We start from the raw sequence: 15,816 nt of genomic DNA, 5'->3' as shown, positions 1-15,816 counted from the left end.
TATGTGATTATTTAAAAATCAAAATTAGTTTTCTTAAAGTTCTAGCTCCAACCATTAAAGAATTACTTAACCCTGACTCATGTTCAGATCTAGTTCATATATATAATGGAAGATGGGAGCCAAATGTTGACACTGGATTGATCAGAAGAAAAAGCTTACTTTGTGAGCTTTTGTACTCTATGAAATTAGAAACTACTATATAGCTAGCTATTATCTCATGTGTGTAACTTCTGCAAATTGCCTGGAGGAGAGAATCTGTTTTCTATACTCCAAAGCACCATCACCATGCTGAATACATAGTACACAACCTCAAAATGTCTGTCAACGAAAAATGCTTTAAAAAGCCAGATAAAGGGCGCCTGGGTGGCTCAGTGGGTTGGGCCGCTGCCTTTGGCTCGGGTCATGATCTCAGGGTCCTGGGATCGAGTCCCGCATCGGGCTCTCTGCTCAGCAGGGAGCCTGCTTCCTCCTCTCTCTCTCTCTCTCTCCCCCCCCCTCTGCCTGCTTGTGATCAATCTCTGTCAAATAAATAAATAAAATCTTTAAAAAAAAAAAAAAAAGCCAGATAAAGAAAATATCAATGATAAGCTTATTAGAAAACCATTAACCTCATGGATTATATATAACACAGCATGCACAACTCCAGCAGAACACAATCTCTGCATGCTCAAATTAGCTTTGTGAAAAATGTAGACGATAACAAACTAATGCTAAATATCTGGTGACCAGTACTATTCCTAAAAGTAGGCAGAAAAAAAGTAATCACTATCTCTGAGATCAGAGAAGGACCAAGCAAATATATCACCCCCAGTGGCCTGTCTTGCTGCCTACATCATTAAAGATTTAACTTAAGACAACGTACCTAAAGAAGTTACATATTAAAATGCAAATATCCCATAGTTCACATCAAATAAAGACATTCATGAATTTATACTAATTATTCCTTAGACAGCCATAATGCCTCAGTAATAATAATAACAAAGAAAACCACACATTTTGGGTTCCTCCTAAATGACAGGCCCTGTGCTAGATATTTTATATAAATTCTCTTTAATCCTTACAATTTTACAACATAGATATCATCCTCACTTCTAAATCAGGAGACTGAGGTCCAAAGAAGTTAAATAACCTGCCCTGGACCAAATGTCCATTCAACAGCAGAGTTTTCATTCCAGCTCAAGACTCTGACTTCTTCCATTACATTCTGTTGCTTCTTTCTACCATGCCATTCACTGTTGCTGAAAATGGACACCCATGGCATGAGGAAATAAGGGGCAATTTAGAAAATTTTTTATTTGTACATGATAAAACTGAATGAGAATTCTGGGTTTCAGGTTAAAAAAAAAAAAAAAAAAAGAATGTCTCAGAACAAGAAAGGAACAAAGGCTTAGCGAAAGGACAGAGGAGAACAAAAACAGGGGATGAGAAGGTTCCTAAGGACAAAGTGCCTGGTTGCCTGCTTTTTATACAGAGCCTAACACTAGACTTGACAAGATCCTTCAGTTAGTAATGGAAGCAGTTAAAACTAAGAGCTCAGATTTATTGGCTTGAACAAATGAATCAAAAAGTTAAATGAAATTAGGTGAAAACTATGGTAAATACTATATTTTCCTCCTTTTCATGAGGGAAGAAATAGGGAAAAATAAATCACACCCATCTGGAGACTTGGCATGCATGGACAAGTTATTAAACCACCTTTGAAAACAAAAGAAGTTAGATACCATTATGCACCCACAAAATCTTGGATAAAACAGTCCCACCGTGTTTTAAGGAGAAAATGATGACTGACTTGGGGAGCCTGGGTGGCTCAGTGGACTAAGCCGCTGCCTTCAGCTTGGGTCCTGATCTCAGGGTCCTGGGATCGAGCCCCACATCGGGCTCTCTGCTCAAATAAATAAATAAAATCTTAAAAAAGAAAATGATGACTGACAAATATCCTAAAACATCTTTAGTTATTTTAACACTAAATCCAGCTTATCACTCATGTGCTATCAATAAACAAATGTAAACAAAATACTGCCTATAATGTGAAAGTACATGAGGAGCATAAATAAAAATAATTGAAAATTAGGTATGAGCTAAAATATATTACTGTGTAACTTTGCAGAAAATGTATTTTCTCTTTGCTCCTGGAAACATACTCATATTTTCATATTTTAACCCAGGAGAAACACTGATCCCTATGGAATAAGGAAGCAATAGGGCACAATAAAAAGATATTCAGGGATTGGAAAGTCCTGAATTTCAATCTTGCTCCTGTCACTAGCTTTGTAACTTTGGGCGAGTTATTCAATTTTTCTGCTCTTTTCCCCTAATTATAATTATAAGGCTAACAATAAATATCTTTCAGGACTATAGTGAAGACCGGATACAAAGCATGTAAAGCAATTGGCATAATATCTGGGACACTAATAATACAAGCAATTCCACTTTTAGAAATAGATCCTAAGTAGAATGCCTGGGTGGCTCAGTCGGTTGAGCGTCTGCCTTCGGCTCAGGTCATGATCCCAGTGTCCTGGGATCAAGTCCCACATCGGGCTCCTTGCTCCGCAGGGAGCCTGCTTCTCACTCTGACTCTGTCTGCCACTCTGCCTGCCTGTACTCTATCTCTCTGACAAACAAATAAATAAATAAAATCTTAAAATATATATATATATATATCTTAAGAATATAATTTATGACAAATGTGGTTTCTATGACAATGTTCATCATACTACTACTATACTACCTAAACATTATCCAAGTATCTACATTAAAAGAATATTTAAGTTAAGATAAATACACCAGATCTGGGGTTCTCACACTTTAGTGTATATAACAATTACCTAGGGAAGCTTATGAAATGCATATTCCCAAAACTTTTACTCAGAAATTCTCACCCAGTAGGTCCAAGGTGAGACCAAAAAATTCCTATGTTTAATAAACAACCACAGGGTTGATTCTGGTGTAGGAAGTCTATGAAAATTCTGCACTAAGTGGGATTTTTTTAAAGATTTTATTTATTTGCAGAGAGAGAGAGAACATGAGCAGGGGTGAGGGACAGAAAGAGACAAGCAGACTCCCCACTGAGCAGGGAGTCAGATGCAGGGCTTGATCCCAGGACTCTGAGATCATGACCTGAGCCAAAAGCAGACACCTAACCAACAGAGCCACCCAGATATCCCTAAATGGGATATTTTAATGATGCCATTAAAAATACTATTATGAAGTCTTTATAATAACACAGAAAAAGTTTATGATATACTATTAAGGCAAAAATTCAGGATTCAAAATGTATGTTTTATCTAATAACAATTATACTAAATACACACCAGAACAAATGGGCCTTAGCCATAGAATTAGGAGTGATTTTTTTCATTTTACCTAATTATTTGGAACAGAGTCATGTTATCATCATAAATGAATAAGTAATATATCAAAAATTTGAGGGGGAAAAAAGTCAACGGATCACCATGCTCCTCAGGATTAAGTTAGAAATCCTTAGTGTAGCACAAAGTCCTTCAATCTTCAGACTTGCCTCTTACCCATGCTCTATACCAAACTACTTACAATACTCCAAATTATATCCTACATTTTCACATACTACTATTGACTATACTATTCCTTCTCCAGAAAAGCCCTTCCCTCAGATGGTCTGCCTGGCAAACTCCCATTCATCCAGTAAGAGTCAAGAATCACCTCTTTTCTGAAGTTTCCCTTGACTACTTCTCCCAGACAGAATTAAATAATTCTATCTTCACATTCCTATTGTATTATTTGGTACTTCCATTACAATAAATATCACACTGTACTTTAACTCTTTGTTGACATACCTGTTCCATTATTCTACAAATACTTGGGGTTAGGTGGAGAGGATCTCATTCAATTTTAGAATCCACAATGTACTCAAGAAATATTTATAGGGGCGCCTGGGTGGCTCAATAGGTTAAGCCTCTGCCTTCGGCTCAGGGCATGGTCTCAGGGTCCTGGGATCGAGGCCCACATCAGGCTCTCTGCTCAGCGGGGAGCCTGTTTCCCCCCTTTCTCTCTGCCTGCCTCTCTTCCTACTTGTGATCTCTCTCTCTCTGTCAAATAAATAAATAAAATCTTTAAAAAAAAAAGAAATATTTGTAAATAACAATGAGAGATAATTCTTTGTTATCATTGTTCTTGGATGTCAGTTCCCTATGAAATCCTGATTGACTTGTTGGGTTAGTTGGAGAGTAGTTGGCTTATTGAATAATAATACTTGGTCCAAAAATATCCTAATACAGGGGCGCCTGGGTGGCTCAGTGGGTTAAGCCGCTGCCTTCGGCTCAGGTCATGATCCCAGGGTCCTGGGATTGAGCCCCGCATCGGGCTCTCTGCTCAGCAGGGAGCCTGCTTCTTCCTCTCTCTCTGCCTGCCTCTCTGCCTGCTTGTGATCTCTGTCAAATAAATAAATAAAATCTTTAAAAAAAAAAAATCCTAATACATAGCATAAAACATACCAGTAAAAAAACTTACATGATTACTTTAACCATTATTCATAATTCTTCACCTTCTCTGATTATGTCTTCAAAGCTTTTATCAAACTTCAGAGTGACAGATCACTCTGGTCATTAGTCAAATCAAATAAAGAAGGAACAACTCTGTCCTAGAGTACCCGACTACTGGAATTTACCATGCCAAAGAACATCTCTGCATAATTCCTGCTGCTCCTCCCAAACACACTCCCACTCACTCCCGTGTCCTATACTAACAGTAAAATAGCTATACAAAACAGGGATAATTCTGTAAGTAAATATAGAAGTTTTTTATATATTCAAAAGACACTATATTTAGCATATTTATATGATACATAAAACATTTAAAAAGCAGATTAGTTACTAGAGGTACCAAATAAGGACTCAAAGTGGCTAAATAGTAATTTAGCCCCAAAAAAAGAAAAGAAAAAAAGTAAAGTTTAATGTGGAAGGATGAAATTAGGATCCAGGGGTCATAACTTCAAATGTCTTCCCTGTACAGTAAAACATACATTTATGGAATAACTTAGATACTGAAGTTTTAAATAACAAGAAAATGCATTTAAAAGAATTTGAATCTCAAACTACATTAGATGTCAAAGCTCTTATACAATTCTATTCCATACACTTGTCATCTTTGATTATACAATAAATATGTACCTCAAGGAATAACTTCTTGAAATAGGCAAACAACATACCACAAGCTGATATCTAAGACAGGTGTGTTACTATAACAGATACCAATAAAAAGTTCCAGGGACCAAATAAATAGCCAAAAGAAAAGGCTTTTGCAGCACCAGCCCTATGCCATCCCATTTCTCATGTCTTCAGTCAAATCCCTTTCTCTTTTGACAGCATCAACCTCATAAGAAGGAAAAATAAATGACCACCTTTAACCAATCTCTCTTGCAAATCTGGCAAAATGCACTTCATCAGCTCCGCTAATAAGAGATCCAAAGCATTACTATTTGAGCCTAAAGTTTTATTTGCTCTTTAAATGAAAATACTAAAATAGTTTCCTCTTCCTAAAAACCTCTGCAGTCACATTTCAACTCCCACAAATAGTATTTGGAGGCAGGATAAAGTTAGGTAAGTTACAAGAGCACTGATCCATGAGGTTAGAGGAGAAATTAACACCAAGGCAGGCAGGAAACTAGACATGAGGAAAGCCCAATATTTGTTCTTCTTAATCTATGTTTCACTACACAGCCTTTCCCAACTCTACTCCTCACACAAAATTAGTTTCCCTTCAGGAGAGGGACAACTGGCACAAAAACTAGAGCCAGGCTGAACTTGTAGTAATTAAAATGGAGAAGAGGTTTTCTTTATAGAAAAAGAGATTTGGGCAGGAAGGGTTAAAGGAAATGTGGTGTGGGGAACAGAAATATCAAGCAGGCTGCAAGAAATTAAGTTAGCTGTTTATGCCTACATCTATTAGTCAAGATTTGATTCAATTCGATCAAAGAAGGTGACAAGTCTAGGCCAAATGTCTCAGTTCACTTAACTAGAAGTAATTAACCACTTTAAATAAAGCTTCTCTACAAGACAGTAGAACCCAAATAACGACAACACAAGTGAATCAAAGTTCCATTTTATAAAATTAATGAAGACACGCTATTAAAAAAGGAAGCACTATCTCTAAGAAACAGATTCAGAGATGAACACTCTTTAGAGACTGCACAAGAGACTGACAAAAACAAAATTTATCCTTTAACCATATATTCTGATTCACCCTCGAATGTCACACAATTTCATGCCAAACCCAGGTTTAACACAAATGAAGAATTCACTTCCTGTTCTACAGATGCAAAGGAAGAAAACTGGACTCTAAGAAGAATTCCTAGATCTGTGTTATAGAGGAAAATTCAGAGTTTTCCACTGGCATTGTGCCTCTGCCTACCATATGGTGTAGCTGACCATGTCATCACATACATGAGAAAGAAGTGGAACACAGATGAATGCTCTCTGTGAATTCCTGCTTTTTAAAATATAAAATATTCTTTGATGAATAACCAAAACTCACATTTTAATTAACTAAAGCTACGCTGCAATATGTTCAAAATGGAACCAAAGACACACTGAAATGCATGTAAATGTTAAAAAAAAAAATAAACTTCAGGTTCGGTAGACTAAAATTAGTTTTTTCTAACCCTTGATTTGAATTATAGTCAGCTCCCATTTCTAGTTAAATGCACACGATGAACGTTTTATAATAGGCTCCTTGAAAGAATTTTCCAAAATTACATCAAATACATAATCAAATTATTTCAGTACACAACTGAACAAATCAAATTGTATTTACTGTCACCTGAGAGGTTAAATTGCTAAAGTCAATAGAGGCAATGCTGAATATTGTAAGCTTCTGCATTAATGTCAGTGAAGATCTGTTCTACCCTTCCATGACTTGAAGAATACACTGAGATACACTAGGAATTAGGCAATGTAAGAATGGCCAGGGTGAGTAGTAGTCACTACTGGCTGGTTGTCCTAATTCCCTGCTACACATCAGTCTCACTGCTTTGATGAGGGAGCTGAAAACATAGCTTAGTAGAGAAGAGGTCAATAACAAAATTCCCTCTCCTCTCTCTTCACTCCACATCATGCAGCTGGCACTGTTCACTCTGGCAGACACAGCTCCCTGAACATAATGGTGCAATCACCGCTTCAAACATCATTACTATCTAAAATAGATAACCCACTTGCAACTTGACTATTTTTATAGATATAACATTTTCATGCAGTTTAACTGCTCTGTTTGTGATTTATTCCACTTAACCAATGCAGTTTCCCTGAAAGTCAGTACCTTATCAGAGTCCCAATAACAACAATAGCCCAAATAGTTGTAAAATTACAACACTTCTGAGTTGCCTCTGATCTCCTTTTACCCATCACCAAAAACTTCATGAACTGAATCATAAATCTGAAAAAATTTGTAATCTCTCTGGTTTACATATCTTTGGTGAGTAGAGACTATTTTCCCCTACTTCCCACAGATCTACTTTTTCACATGGGGGTCTTGAAAACTGGATTCTTTTTGTTTTTTTATTTTATTTATTTATTTGACAGAGAGAGACAAAGCAAGAGAGTGAACACAAGCAGGGCGAGTGGGAGAGGGAGAAGCAGGCTTCCTGCTTCCCAGGACGCTGGGATCATGACCTGAGCCTAAGGCAGATGCCACCCAGGCACCCCAAAAAACTGGACTTTATGTTCCACAAGAATTTGTAATATGCTTTACATGTGATCCTTTGAGTTATTAAGAAAATCAAGTAAATTTGAGTTGTAAAACTTTTTTATTGCTTTATTATTTCTTAATCTAGACTCACCAAGAAAGAAATGATTCAATATACATTCTAAATAGCAATTATTTTGTTTAGATTAAAAGGTAGTTGTGTCAAAGGAAGACACTAAAAGATTTTGAGGCTGTCTCATAAGAGATGTTGAATAAAATGAAACTTCACATATAATGTGGAGAGAGAAAAGGAAGGAGGTAATTCAATTTGAGTACTCTGATGAGCTCTAAGGAGCTCAGATTTCTTTAAAGACAAAAGGTGTGGATGAGAGAGAGATATAACTGAAAACAAACACAAAAAGGCATTTACCTGGGAAAATATTAATGTCTCTTTCAACTAAGTTTGAAAAAAAGAAGAGAGGCATAAAAAAGTTCACTTCTATAACAGATAATATAACCATAAGCTCTGACAGAATAACTAAAACTGTGGATGGTTTTAGACCGCAAGAGAATTTCCTGTGATATCTAACAATGCCAAGAATCTGATTCTTCCCAACTTCTATTTTGTTCTATCATCTCTAGGGAGAATCATTTTCAAACCAAAAAGTATAAACAAATAATGTTGGGACATTATTGAAATTTCAAAAAGACAGAGGTCATAACAGACATTTTAATTGAGTATAAGTATTCAGAAGAATTAGGTACAAGGGAGAAGGAATTTGCATCAGTACTAGGCATCATCAATGGTTTACCATTGTAAACAAGCTATAATAAAGTAGCCTGATTTAGGTGGAATTTATAGACTTACTACTAGAGATAGATCAAAAGAATGTCATAAACAGGACACAGCATGAATTCAGAAGAGCAATGGATAAAATATTCAAAATATTCTCACAGGTATATTAGAAGTAGCTGAATGAGATTTCTATTACATGGCTTCAATGCTGGTAGAAATACCATGTATAAAGTTTGCTACTTTTAAATTCATAGTAAGCTAAAGAAAGTTTTTTTAGGGATATATCATAATGGTTGAATTCCAATTATAGAAAACATGCTTATTAAATCTACAGATGGTACAGAGGATAAAGTTAATATGCTGGAAGATAGACTCAAGAATCAAAAAGACCTAGTTAGATTATAAGTATAGGCTAAACAAGGAAGAATAAATGTAATAGGAATAACTCAAGTTCAATCAACACTTCTACAAATATGATAGGAGAACCACCGCTTCACAAGTCATTGACAAAAATACCTGGAAGCTTTAAGTATCTGCTTAATGTGAGCCAATGTCATTATATACCTCAGTAAAACGGATCTGTATTAAGGTACATCTTAAATCAATAACAAAAATAATAATTTCACTGTGTGATGTTTTAATTACATAACACATGTTTTGATTACATAACACATGTTCATTTTTAAAATACTGAAAAATGTAAATAAGCAAAAAGACAATAAAGATCACCCACAATTCTACCTCAAAGATGAAGACTACTTTTTACATTTTGGTGTTTATCATTCCATACATCTTAATACATATTATAAATTTTCACAAGTGCTTATATTTTCTTAAAAAAAAATAGGATCATACTACAAATGCTATTTTGTAAACTTTATTTTTTTTTAATTCAACAGTGTGTCAAGTCCCAGTGTATTTACTCTGGTCAACTGTTATTGGTGCATTTTGTTCATTTCTGCTCATCACCTTTACGAGAGTCACTGTAGAATTTGAGAATATGCAAATAAATAAAAAGAGAATAGTGAGAAGCATGAAAATATAGCTTCACCTACACTCCATTGCCAACTAATACCAAATGTTGGAAATTACAGGGAGGAGGATTTCAACTCAATATAAGGATAATTTTTTTAATTAGAGCTGTCAAAAAACCCTGAATGGACCTAGTCATTTAAGGGTTTTACAACACTAGAATAACTAACAGGTAAAAGATGTTCCTCTAGGTCAGAAGTTGAATAAATGGCCCCATTTTATTTGCATATTCTGTAATTCTAGTGGAAACTGTACTAAAGAAATTTACTCTATGTCCATTATGAAGCAAAACTTTAGTAATCAAGATCTTAGGAAACAGAGTCAAATGCTTTAAATCTCTGTGAGAAATAACACTAATGATAACCACCAATGTGGTAAATGTTTTGCATTCATTTCTTTCTATTTCACTTCTTACAAATATGTGATAGGTACCATTACTATTCCCATTTTATAGAAGAGGACAGTGAGACTTAGAGAGATTTTTATACTTATTGAAGATCATTCTTACTTTTGCTGAAAATGCACCCAAGCATACCTGATTCCCCATCAGGTAGCTACTGCTCACTTCTTAGTAGGCAATATGTCAACAAAAGCATTTTCAGAGCAGATGGAGAGAAGTGAATTGGGGGAAACTGGAGGGGAAGAGAAACCATGAGAGGCTGTGGACTCTGAGAAACAAACTGAGGGTTTTGGAGAGGAGGGGGGATGGGAAGAGCCTGCTGGGTAGTATGGAAGGCACATATTGCATGGAGCACTGGGTGTGGTGCATAAACAATGAATTCTACAACACTGAAAAGAAATAAAATTAAATTAAATTTAAAAAAAAGAAAAGTTCTTATCTACTGATCCCTCGATGGGCAGTCATGAGATTTTTTTTTTTTTTTGTAATTTAGGAAAGAAATTAAGGATTTTCAAATCAAATTATTCATAGCAAAAAAGAGTTCTGGTTAGACTATGCCATGTATCTTAAATTTTTGTGATTCCAACAGATTCAATGAGTAAGACTTTAAGATGTGGAAAAGCAAATTTAAATCACATAACTTCAAATTTTTGCCATCGCTAATTAAGTGACCTTGGACAAGTCTTTAATCTTCCTAACTCTTCAGTCCTTCTGTGAACTGAGGCTCAGCCACTTAAAGCTGATAGAAGAATTGAATGAGATGATATGCATAAGCATTTAGCACAGTATCTGACACTATTACACAACACAAGTAATAAAGGCAGGGAGGAGGTAGTGGCAAATCCATTCTGCAATTTATTCCAAAGTATTTAAAACTGTTGAAGTGTCATTATGTTTGAAGAGGAAGGGGCCACATTGTCCATTATTCTGTAAATAAATTTCTGATGACAATCATTTGTGAAAAAAAGTAACAATTAAATGTGCCTTCTTAGAAATTTCATTTTATGCAAAGGATCATCCAAAGAATACATTTTAAACCCTGATTTTCTTCAGAGACATTGTTTTAGTTGTTTATTTTGTATGAGATAGATTCAAGTTTAAAGGTTACTGGTTTTGATTTTAACTTTTACAACTTGGTTCAAACTACTCCAATGAACACATGATTTTAAGTTTTGTTTTCCAGGCACATTTCTGTTATAGAGCTACCATTCTCACCTGACAAAACGAGCAAAAGGGAAAACGTTTTAATCAAGAATTATGCTGTGGGTTACAATTCTGAAATTTTATCTTAATTCCTAAAATTTGCCATCTATCCTTTTTTTTAAATGGCACAACTGAGAAAGTATTTAAAAGATATTTATTTTTAACTTCTATCACAAAGATGGGCTTTTTAAAATACCATTTATCTCAATAACATTAACTTAAGTTCTCACTGTTCTCAAAGAATTCCTTAGTGTTTTTCCAAAGGAACTGATTACTTACAAACCTCTCGCAAATTACAGGTTTCTAGCCATAAACACTTTTACAACTAATTCAGTCAACTAGTAAACATATTTATTTTATCTGCAACTTTAAAACCACAACCAGATAAACTGCTTTTATATAAATTACCTGTGACTAAGGGCAATTATCAGAGCCATAATCTGAAATATGTAAACTATTTGTATTTTAAATTGAAAATTACTTAACAAGAGAGTACACACACACACACACACACACACACGAGTCATCACTTCTAAGATCAACAAAAAATAAGTCCCACATTCACTGATCTGACATGAACCATCATTCCAATAAAATGTCACTATTAACAAGTATAGATGATTACATATGGAGCTTTTTAAAATCCATCAACTATTTGCCAACTAAATTCATTTCACTCTAATACAGATGTTTTCATTTTCTCTATTAGCCAATATTGTAATTAACTGCACTGCCCAACCTCTACAACATAAAAGAATTTGAGTAAAGGACACAATGTTATCATCCAGCAGTCTGTATTAAACACTTGTCAAGAGTGGCACAGGAGTTTTTAAAAGCTAAGAAAATCACTTGGATTTTTTAAAATTTTTACAAGTACAGTTGGGTTGCTTAAGAGATGTTCTAGGGTGAAGATATGATGCTTCCAAAGAAGACTGATGCTTCCAAAAATATCCAGGGCAAAATGAATAGCCATAATTTTATAAAGAGCTTTCCTTGCATTTTACCTAATGAATATCCTTCAGGCTTCTTCCCTCTTATTTAATTTGTCCATCAATTCAACTTTTAAGTTCATAGTTTTTCCAACGTGCAAATCAACCCAGCTATTCTGCTGAATAAAGACCCTGACATTTTTTTAAATGTCATCTTAAGAGTCTCCAAGCAATATTAGTCTCACCTGCAACATCTTCATATTAAAAGGCCTCTACTATATTCCATATACACCATCCCGATCCCGACCTGACATCCGTCATCCTACTAACCAAGTTTCACTCTGCTGTGTCCAGGTAACTGGAAGTACTGCTGGGGCTGCCTCACCTGCCTCATCAAGTTTTACACACACCCTGTACTGGTGACATCTCATCAGAAGGTTCCTTTGCTTCATTTTGTGGGATCATAACCCCCAGCACAGCAAATGCCTTCTGCAAGAGAAGATAACAGCAACCAAAGGCTGTTGCTTTTTGCAGGGTAACTGGATGCACGCAATAGCTTCTCTACCAATTTCATTCAAATAGACAAAAAAGGCTGGGTTCGACACTAAAAATACATAAATATTGGTGAAAAGCGAGTGGAACACCAATTTTCTTCCAGCAACACTAGTACATGTACAAGTTCTGCACCATAGCTCGCAGAAAAGTAGCTACTGACGCATTGATGGAAGGCTATTTTCAAATTACTCAAAGAATCTAAGGCATCAATCGGACTAGGAGCCTCATGCCTCCTCTCCACACACACAGTCTCTTTTCCTGCCTAATTTAAGAATGAATCGCTGGCAGCCACCAGGTGCAGTAACTCTGAGAATGAGAACGGATCTATCACAATGCAAAACGAGGTGTGCAATCCCAGAGCTGGTTCCCGTCCTTACCTTAGCAAATTAGACAGGGGCAAGGGTCCGGATCCACCGCCCAGGATCCCTCCTTTTCTGCCAGACAGGAGTTTCTCCACCAGAGCCACATTTCCAGTGCGGGCAGCTTCCAGCAGCTCCTGGTCCTTCCCCATAGTCTTTCACCGGCTCCCTCACAGAGTCCTGCCCCCCCCCACCCCCCCGGTCTTCCTCCCCGCCCACCCCCACTTCCCAAAAATCCAGGGCCCTCTCCGCCCCACCCTAAAATAATGCAAGAGCTTCAGCACGAAGCGATTCCTGCAGCCCCAAGCCGGGAACACCACTGTCCTCCTCTTCGGGGCGCAGCTTTTACAATGGGGATCAGACCATGTCTAGGAAGAGGGGCTGGCCGAGCCGGGAGCCGCGACGCGCCCCCACAGCCACTCCCCTGAATTCCCGAGGCCTCGTTCCCGAGGGTGGGGCGCGAGGGGGTGCTTATAAGGAGCGCGAGGAGGATGCTGAGGACTAAGGAGGTAGCAGGAAGAGGAGGCGGAGACAGTCCTCGCCGGAGCCTGAGCGCAGCGAACCACCACGGCGGCGGCGGCTCGCGCACCCTCACGCCGGCGGTCCCGACTCTCCTCAGCTTCCGCGCCTGGCGGGCTCCGCGGTTAGGCGGCGGCGTTCGCGGCTCGAGACGGAGAGGAGCGCGGCGGCTGCGGCTCGGGCGGCCCTGGTCCACGCAGAGACAGGGCGGTGCGAACGAGCCGCGGCGGGCGCGTGCCGAGGGCGGCGGCGACGGCGGCGGTGGTGGCGGCGGCGGCGGCGCAGGGGCTGAGGCAGAGCGGGCGGGAGGACGCCCCGGTCCGCCGGTGGCGGCTCTGAGGCCTGGCGCGCGTGGCGGCCGGCGTACGGGGGGCGTGTGCGCGCGGGCAGGTGCGGCCAGTAGGTCCGTCCCGAGTCGGGAGGGGGGGAGTGGCGGGGGTAGGGGGTGAAGAGAACGGGGGAGGGGGCCGGCCCGCGATGGGGGCGGGGCGCCGGGATGAGATTCTCTTCGTTTTCGTGGGCGGGGACCCTCCCTCCTCCAGTCTCCTTGGGGGAGGTTTAACCGTGTGAGGTCTGGAGTTCTTCGGTCGCGGTGACTCCTCGTCAGCGGGGCCGGCGCGGGCGCCACGCCTCGGGTCAGTCACGAAGCTTGAGGAAAAGCCTCCATAACGGGGATGGCGAAGCTGGTGGTGCTGGGAAGGGGCCCTTCTGCGGTCGCTTCTGTCCTGGCAACTCGACCTCCGTTTCGCCCTTCCGCTTACCTCCGCGAGACGAAGGAGAGCGCCCCTTGGTTAGAAAGGTTTGTTTTATCCTAGTTTCGGAGGCACTGGCCGCTGTACAGTTTGTGACTGTTCCAGTTTTTCTAGTCTTTAACGAGCCCCACAGTTCAGCTGGGCTTTGGAGAGCAACTGACGTCTAAAAATATCAGGGAAAAGGCTCTAATTGGAAATTCCTCCACATGCACACTGGGAAAAGCATTATAAATGGACATGGATTAGAGACCCACTTTTAATTTGCATAAATATCATCAGCAGTTCATTGTGCGTGGTTGGCTTGAATTTGTTCCATTTTTTTTTTTTTCTCTCTCCTTGCCCATAGTAGGGAACACGAGTTTATTTGCTTTTGAAACTTACTGTGATACCTTGTGCTTTCGTTGCCTTGCCCTAGGAATACACCATAAATGTTAACTTGTTGAATAGCGACTGTGAGAAAAGGGTCAAGATAGGCCCTTTCCTCACAACGACTCAGTGAACGGGGTATTGCCAACGTATATCCATTTTGGAAATGAGGACATAGTGGCTCAAAGGGTTAATTAAATGACTCACGATGTCGCACACAGTCAGTGGTCGGTCACATCTGGACCCCAGAACTGATCCTCTGTAGAGCCTGTGTTCTTCCCAATACACTTTACTGCCCCCATGGAAGGATAAAATGGGCTGACAAGGAATTACTACAAACATTGCTGAACGGGTCCTTATGTGCCAGGCACTTTGCCACATGTTTTATCCGTATGTTTTATCAGCCTTCCTAACAATTCCATGAGACGGGTACCATTTTTATCCTTACAGTTGAACAAACAGGTTAGCCCAATATGCGGCTAGAATGGAACTGAACCCAGGCTCAAATCCAGAGCTGCCTGCTATAGGCAGAGAGTTTACATACATAACTGGGGAAAACTTATAACAGGTTCGGAGATAAATAACAGAAATACAGTTTTTTAAGTGTTCATGGAATTCAGTGTTTTGAGATTTCATTTGGTTCAAAGTAGGAGGTAAATTATGGTTATTTATAGGAAGTTTACTGAAGGAAATTTCGAGCTAGTGTGGCTTTTTGTTTGTTTCTGTTTTAGAATCTGCTCTAATGATAAGATGACATTATATGTGCTAATAATACGATCCTTCACATAATGAGACTAGCAAACCAGTTAAAGAAACAAAGTAAAGAGCTACTGAATTCATTTTGAAAATGGCTAGGGAACTCTTTCTTCCATTTTCCTAATGTTTTCACCCAAGCAAAACACACCTTTCTCAGAATATACGATACGTAGTCAGTTGGTTAGAGCTAAAAATTCACCCTTAAGTTTTTGCAAGGAGCATTTAATTTAATCATGGCTGATGTAGTGATGGGATGGCTAATGAGTTATTATCAGAAATCAACCCCATTGGGAAAACCATTAGTAATGTTTAACTCTAAGAACCAGTTCCACAGTTCCAGGCACTCTAGTGGTTTATTATATTCAAAGTCAGCTTTTCAGCTCTGAATGCCTTGTTTTTACTTACATCATAGCTTCTTGACAAAGAGGATAGAGGTTCGAATGCATAGAAACTAAATGCAAATTTAAAGTGAAAACATTCTTCCAAAAATCTGAAG

At 38.7% G+C, this 15,816-nt stretch overlaps 1 protein-coding gene across 12 annotated transcripts in view; it reads right to left on the bottom strand.

Moving 5' to 3' along the window:
- ANKS1B (ankyrin repeat and sterile alpha motif domain containing 1B) overlaps positions 1-13,105 on the bottom strand; it is a 1,094,885-nt gene extending 1,081,780 nt beyond the window's left edge. For all 12 annotated transcript variants that reach the window (XM_059402276.1, XM_059402278.1, XM_059402277.1 and 9 more), the window contains exon 1: positions 12,946-13,105. In XM_059402276.1, the coding sequence (XP_059258259.1) occupies positions 12,946-13,079 (134 nt within the window). In that variant the 5' untranslated portion in view covers positions 13,080-13,105. The remainder of the gene's footprint in view (positions 1-12,945) is intronic.
- Positions 13,106-15,816: the final 2,711 nt, after the last annotated feature.

Source organism: Mustela nigripes, chromosome 6 (genome assembly GCF_022355385.1).
Source record: "Mustela nigripes isolate SB6536 chromosome 6, MUSNIG.SB6536, whole genome shotgun sequence".
NCBI lineage: Eukaryota > Metazoa > Chordata > Mammalia > Carnivora > Mustelidae > Mustela > Mustela nigripes.
This window is presented reverse-complemented; position numbering and strand designations above follow the sequence as displayed.